Source organism: Stegastes partitus, unplaced genomic scaffold (assembly GCF_000690725.1).
Source record: "Stegastes partitus isolate 25-593 unplaced genomic scaffold, Stegastes_partitus-1.0.2 Scaffold382, whole genome shotgun sequence".
NCBI lineage: Eukaryota > Metazoa > Chordata > Actinopteri > Pomacentridae > Stegastes > Stegastes partitus.
The window spans coordinates 433,297-439,888 of NW_007578113.1; the positions used below are offsets into that span (position 1 = coordinate 433,297).

The window sequence follows — 6,592 nt, forward strand, 5'->3', positions numbered from 1 at the left end:
TTAACATTAGGTTAGGATTAGGTTAAAGTTAGGTTAGGATTAAGTTAACATTAGGCTAGGATTAGGGTAAAGTTAGGTTGGGATTAGGTGGACCTCTTTTAGCCTTTGTGCAGTTCACTTGGTTATTTCTAGTTGTACCTGCTGTGACTACCTACTGGGTGTAACTGATAAGAACATTATTACACAACTACACTGTATTTAGTATTTGCTTTTAAAGCTCTGTACATTTCTTCCATGATTCATAGGACTGCATTATTTCCACCTAAACTTGGATTATAATTTTTCAAAACAACATTGTGTCTCATGTATGTGTTTAAATGACATTTTCTGGCAGAACAAAGATATTTATTTTACAAAAGTATGAAACAAATGAGCAGAAAATCCTGAATATTGAGAGCTGAAAAGTTTAGTGTTTGTTCCTTCTAAATAACAATAAATATCCAAAAAACTGTTGGAAGTCAATGCAATGTTCAGGAACTAACCTTTTACTTGACTGGTTTCTGTCCGACTTTCATCCTCTGCTGAGACTGCACATGCTCAATATGCATTGATACGATACAGCTTAGGTCAAACACGTCGTGTTCACTGTTGTAATAATCATATATTCTTCTGTCACTTTCAGGAACAGTTTGAAGACGTATGCATGGTGAATCATGACACCTGCAAGCTTGGTAAGCAATTGCCTGCGGGAGTGAAGTGCGTCAACCTAACAGGAGGGCTGTTTGATCGTAGCCAGCTGGTGTTCAGAGAGGTCGTGCAGAGATGTGCCCCCGGTCCAGTCGGTAAGTCTAAACTGGGAGGCTTTCTTCAAACACTTGCACAATGCTGAATGCTGCATCCAAAACATGCGACTGTCGAGCTTTCGTGGAAGCGTTGGTGGCAACGAGGCATTTAAAGTTTGTGCTTTTCACAGTCACATGCGTTTCTGAGCATGAGAGTGGGCGTGTTGTCTAAACACAGAAGCACCACTGTGCCATATCACTTAACTGTGACCATGATCTGATATTGCTTTGAGTACCAGTGAAGTAGAAAAAGTGTTGTGCAGGTGCAGACCAGTGACCTATTTACCATTTAACTGTAATATTTCCAACGAGAGCAGCAGGGTATGTGCTCCTATACAAAACAATACACATGACTAAACACACAGGGCCCACAGAGATTCACATCGTTTATTTTTCATTCAGTTTTATTTTTGTGTTCAATTTAGTTTCAGAGATCACAGGTTTTCTAACTTGTGTGGTAGTGATCACTGGTGTATTCACTTTGGATGCACTGGTTTTCTGTGTTGGGGCTTATCGAGAAGGCTGTGCAGAAGGGTGTTCTCACTTCTGTTGCATGCTGTTAACGACGCATACCTTCCTCTGTGGATCAGAAAAGCTTGCTAGCCATCTATAGCAGTATCCAAACTGTTTGGATCCCAATGCAGAGACATGGAGGATCCGGTTTTAATTTAATTGTCAGATGTGTAACGCAATTTCTTATTCAGTGCTTTGAAATAACAGATGAATTCTGTTTTTGTTTTCTTTATTGCAGTGTTCCATGTGGTCATGCTCGCCGTGATACTGTTGTTCGTCCTTGTCCTCATCACCACTGTGGTGGTAGTTTACATTTGTAAGACGAATGCGTGGACGTTTAATACACACGACAAACCCAGTGTTCTGGTAAGGTGTCAAAATGAAAAAATAAGCAAACATTGGTGGTGGTGTTGATTCAGGTGTTCATGAAATGCTTTGTCTCCAACACGTCACAGGAGGAAGACTTCAAGCAAACAGGCCGCAAACAGTATCACACTCTGCCCAAAGACGACTTCAGTGTAGTCTCCGTCGACGGGCCTCAGAGGCTGTTGGTCAGCACTGAGGACAGCAATCCCTCCAAGGACCTCCACAACAGCAGTGCCGCTTCTGATCAGTGCGGATCCCTCTACATGGAAAGACAGCTTTCAGAGAGCAGCAATCAGGAGCTGGAAGATGCAGAGTTGACATCTGGGGCAAGCGGGACAGACAGTGACTCTGCAGACGGCTCTGTGAAGACAGAGTCCGTTTCTATGGGTTCGGAGGATGATGATGAACAGCTGCTTGAGCAAGGCCCCTACGACCGTCGACACGCTGTGATGTTGGACATGGGTGATGGGGACATGGCCACAGGTTACAAGGGCTTGTAAACCAACTCAGATCAGATTGGTTCAGTGGGGATTTTAACTGAGGTGACCCAGGACTAGTTGGTATGATTGCACCTCAAGGCGAACCGTGGCCAATGCAGACCAAACCCCTACACTCAGGTGACACTGGAGAGGGATGCTGTATCCCACTGCTGTTTCTGACTGCCCTGTCAGATCAACACTAAAGGTGTACTCTCTGAGATGAAAGCCCTCTTTTTCTTGGTCCAAGGACATTTTTGTGGACCTCATATTGAAGGCGACCTGCAAACACCTTCAGAAAAAATGAACACAACAATATTCTACACACCTCTGAGCCTCTTTAGAAGGAAGAAACTGGATGAAGTCACAGCACTGCAACACAAAGTGGCTCAAATTGGATATTTTGCATTTTGGTGGACTGAACAATAAGGCAGCGTTTTGGAATATGACTTTCCAACAGTGTGAAATCTCCGTCCACGTTTTGAGAAGCTACAGTCATTATGAAAGCTGCTCTTTTCCTTTGTCTCAGGGAAACGAGCCGGTGATCTCCCAGTCACCCTCCAGCTGCTTTCTGTCTGGTAACAGAGGCTGCTCGATGGATGTAAAGCTGACACCACCCTCAGCCGCCCTCTGCTCCTGTGGCATTTTATCAGATGCAGCAGTGCAGACTGTTGTCAGAGAAGGGCTACAGTCGAGGAAACAAGCTCCAAAAGAAGAATACATCAAGACAGCCCACCCAAATGATGAACAAAAAACATTTCTCACTTGCATCAAGTGATATCCAATCATATAGATGGTATTGGTTCTATTCGCCCCGGTTTAATCTGTGTCTCAGTTTTAGGGTTTGTTTTTTCTCTAATATAGATTCATCCTAATGCAACACAATTTTAGTTGTCTGTTTACAGAACAGCAGCTGAGATGATTTATTCTGTGAACAACAGTCACAATAGAAGCTATTTATCTCTGGGCTGTAACCATGAAGACGACTACGATGGATGCGTACGACCTCCACAAATGAGACTCCGTTAAACTCCTTTGTGCTGCACTGGGATGTCAGTAAAAATCTCAAAATCTGGACCAATAAAACCAATCTATCTACATCCTTAATACCCCCAGAGGAGAAAAAAAGCTAAGTGGGCATTAAAGACTCTGACTGATGGTTGTGATGGTCTTTTACGGGTTTTGGATGAGTGTTGAGAAGCTCATTGTCGGGACTTTCCAACATCCGGGAGCAGGCTTACTGCCAGAATACCCTTCCACGCCTCAACAACAACAACGACTGTGAGACTCGTGACCTGCAGAACAGGTCTTCAGCAATGTGTGGGAGTGACTTCAGCCTGTGTGACGGACGAGCAGGTTTTCTGTTTACAAAACTTCAGGTTTGATCTTTTTTTTTTTAATGCTGGGGAAGTTTTTTATGTGCCATATAAAATGAGCTTTCTTTACATGGTTTTAAAAAACGTACTTAAATACTAATTTTACAAAAATTAATTGGTTTTAATGTGTAATTCATTTTTTAAAAACTGTACTTGCCACACACACTGACGAAGGATGTCCCCTTCTAATATAAAATGTGCGTTTGTTGAACAAACTTCGCTGTGACAGTTCTTCACTGGAGGAAAAGTCCAGTGTTCGCTTCTGCCTTCATGTTGTGTGTAATCTGTGTTTGCATGAGAACAAGGAATGCCAGAGATGTTCTGCTGATTCTTATCACCTGTGGGGGAAGTTCAGTCTGATGACATCAATGCAAAATCTGAACTTTTTTTTTGTTTTTAATAAAGACACATGAACAGTTCTGATGTTTTCTTTTATCATCCCCAACAGTGATGACTGAGGCTGGTAAAACTTAACATTTGAAGGAAACTTAAAGTCCAGATTATTCTCGTAGATGAATGGTAGCAACTGGACCTGCTTGAGTTCCTTGAAAGCGTTCCACCTTTCATCCAAGAGGCTTCATCAGTTCTGACTGACTAGTTGGGAGTCCCAGATATCCTTAAGGAGTCTTTAACACCTGAGTTTTAATTGGGGGTTTGTTGCTCCTCCCCCTCGTTGTGTGAGTCATTATGCTCCCCCTGCCACAATGGGATTCGTTAACGAGGGAGGAGCAACAAACCCCCCAATTAAAACCGAAACTCAGGTGTTAAAGGATCCTTTAGGACAGGGGTGTCGAATCCTGGTCCTCGAGGGCCGCAATCCTGCAAGTTTTAGATGTTTCCCTCTTCCAACACACCTGATTCAAATGATCAGGATCGTTATCAGGCTTCTGCAGAGCTTGATGATGAGCTGATCATTTGAATCAGGTGTGTTGGAAGAAGGAAACATCTAAAACATGCAGGACTGCGGCCCTCGAGGACCAGAGTTCGACGCCCCTGCTTTAGGACATCAGTATCTGGAACTCCCAACTAGTCAGTCAGAACTGATGAAGCCTCTTGGATGAGAGGTGGAACGTCTTCAAGGAACTCAAGCAAGTCCAGTTGCTACGATTAATCTACCAGAATAACCACGACCTGGAGGACTGAGAATCTTCACAAAGTCCAGATAACAAAATATTTTTTCTTATTCAAACCCACTTTTATCCATTCAGCAAAAGAAGTTCTTGAATGTTATGGGGAAAACTGGACATTTTAGGACATATACTTATGTTCCTCCTAATAGAGAGTTAGAGAAGAAGATTGTTGCCACAAGCAGGTTGGAAACCAGTGGAAAAGATTAGCTAGGCTTTAGTCCAAAGGTATTCAAATCAGCCTGCCAGCATCTCTAGGTGTGGCCACATGACACATCCAGTTCACCAACACTTGTCTGCTATCACAGACTATAAAAGACAAGTATGTGGTCAATGGTTGTCTGATAGCGACCTGACTGGTGATAAAACAGGGCTCAGGGCTGTCCCACTGTAAAACCAAGTGTATGAAGGCTTTCGTGTGGACTTTGATGCTATTGTGTGCACTTCCTGCGAGTCTTCATATCTGCAGACTTTTATCAGGGACTTGCCTCTACTTCATAGCAAAACTGTTTAAGTGTGGTTGTCCTGCGCTCCACAAGCCGAGCATGAATGGTGGAGGGAAGAAAACCGCTCGGAAGTTCATCTGTTGGCGACGGCGCTCGGCTGCTCGCTTTTCTAGTTATTGTAGTTTGTGACTGTCCTGACTGTTTGTACTTTGCTAAGCTCTGTACAGACTGTAATGTCACACTCATGGAGAGAAACTGAACAACTCATCAGAATTCACATTTTTTTGTGCTGATGCATCGTTTCCAGGCAACCAGCGGCTTCCAGATGTGTCCGATTCCTCCTCCTGATACAGTTTTGAGTCTAAACGTCTGCTTGACTAGAAGTGAACATCTATTCATTAACCAGCAAAGTCCTGTGGAGACTCCTTAAAGCTCACCGATTAACAGCTTACATCTCATACGTTGTTTTTGTAGTGATATAAAAAGAACTATACAATGTGTTAATTAGTGAGCTTTGGAGACGCTGGTTGGTTGGTTTGATATGTTAGGGCTCTTGGTAAGCTGCTGCTAACAAACTGGTGTGAATGAAATAAATCTGTGTTGTTTTGCTGAGCGTTATGTCCAAAGAAGTGTGTTTCCCAAAATGTCCTTTAGATGTGGTTCAACATGAGCAGCTGATAACAGCTTAAAAAGTCACAAATTAGATTTTTATTGAATATCTGATGTAAGAATGAGCAAACAAGGGATCAGGCATTCAACTTCCAGTACACACGTTTTTAGTACACAGTACTATGAGAACATTTGGATACGTAACTGTTCCTGGAAGCCAAACAGTTACAGCTTCATGTTCTGGTTTATTGGTGACAAAATTCAACACCCAGAGCCTCCCAGCCTCCTCCCAGCCTCCTCTCAGCCCTCCTGCTCGGAGTTGTTTCAGCTCCACTGAAGTGAAGAGCAGCGTGTCCACTGATGGCTCCACCAACAGGTAAAAAGTCAGTGCAGGCGGAGTTCCCACAGTCGGCCACTAAAGCTTCAGGCCTTGAACGTTTGTTCTCAGGTTCAACATTTGCTTCTCCTGTCGGACTTTTTCTTCCTTGAACGCCATCTTGTTGGCTTTCTTCTCAGCTCTCCTCTCCTGAACAAAACACAGACGTAGATTTAACACTTTGTACAGTGCAAATGTTTACATAATCATTAGCTGCCAAGCCTTCCTCTGTGGCTGCCAGTGTTCTGTCATGACCGACTAATCAGTGAACTGATGATGGCAAATATCTGAACAAAGATATCAAACCCAGAAAGTGCCGACAACATTTGCACTTGGATTAAACCGAAATCACTGATACCAAACATCGTATTCATATTTTATTTAGTTATAGGACAAGAAAAGGATCAGCAGTCCTACATTAGTTTTACTGTCAATTAATCTTATTGGCCACATATTCCAAAGAAGACCACAACCCACAATGTGTTGGTCTTCAACGCTACACTGATGACTGATTTGGATAA

At 43.0% G+C, this 6,592-nt stretch overlaps 2 protein-coding genes across 2 annotated transcripts in view; one reads left to right on the forward strand and one right to left on the reverse strand.

Moving 5' to 3' along the window:
• The window catches only part of ifngr1 (interferon gamma receptor 1), a 10,077-nt gene extending 6,145 nt beyond the window's left edge, over positions 1-3,932 (forward strand). Inside the window, exons 5-7 of the mRNA NM_001360836.1 lie at positions 623-782; positions 1,534-1,661; positions 1,751-3,932. Coding sequence (NP_001347765.1) covers positions 623-782; positions 1,534-1,661; positions 1,751-2,161 — 699 coding nt within the window. The 3' untranslated portion in view covers positions 2,162-3,932. The remainder of the gene's footprint in view (positions 1-622; positions 783-1,533; positions 1,662-1,750) is intronic.
• A 1,839-nt stretch (positions 3,933-5,771) lies between these two features.
• ltv1 (LTV1 ribosome biogenesis factor) overlaps positions 5,772-6,592 on the reverse strand; it is a 9,316-nt gene continuing 8,495 nt past the window's right edge. The window contains exon 11 of the mRNA XM_008284969.1: positions 5,772-6,221. Within this exon, the coding sequence (XP_008283191.1) occupies positions 6,111-6,221 (111 nt within the window). The 3' untranslated portion in view covers positions 5,772-6,110. The remainder of the gene's footprint in view (positions 6,222-6,592) is intronic.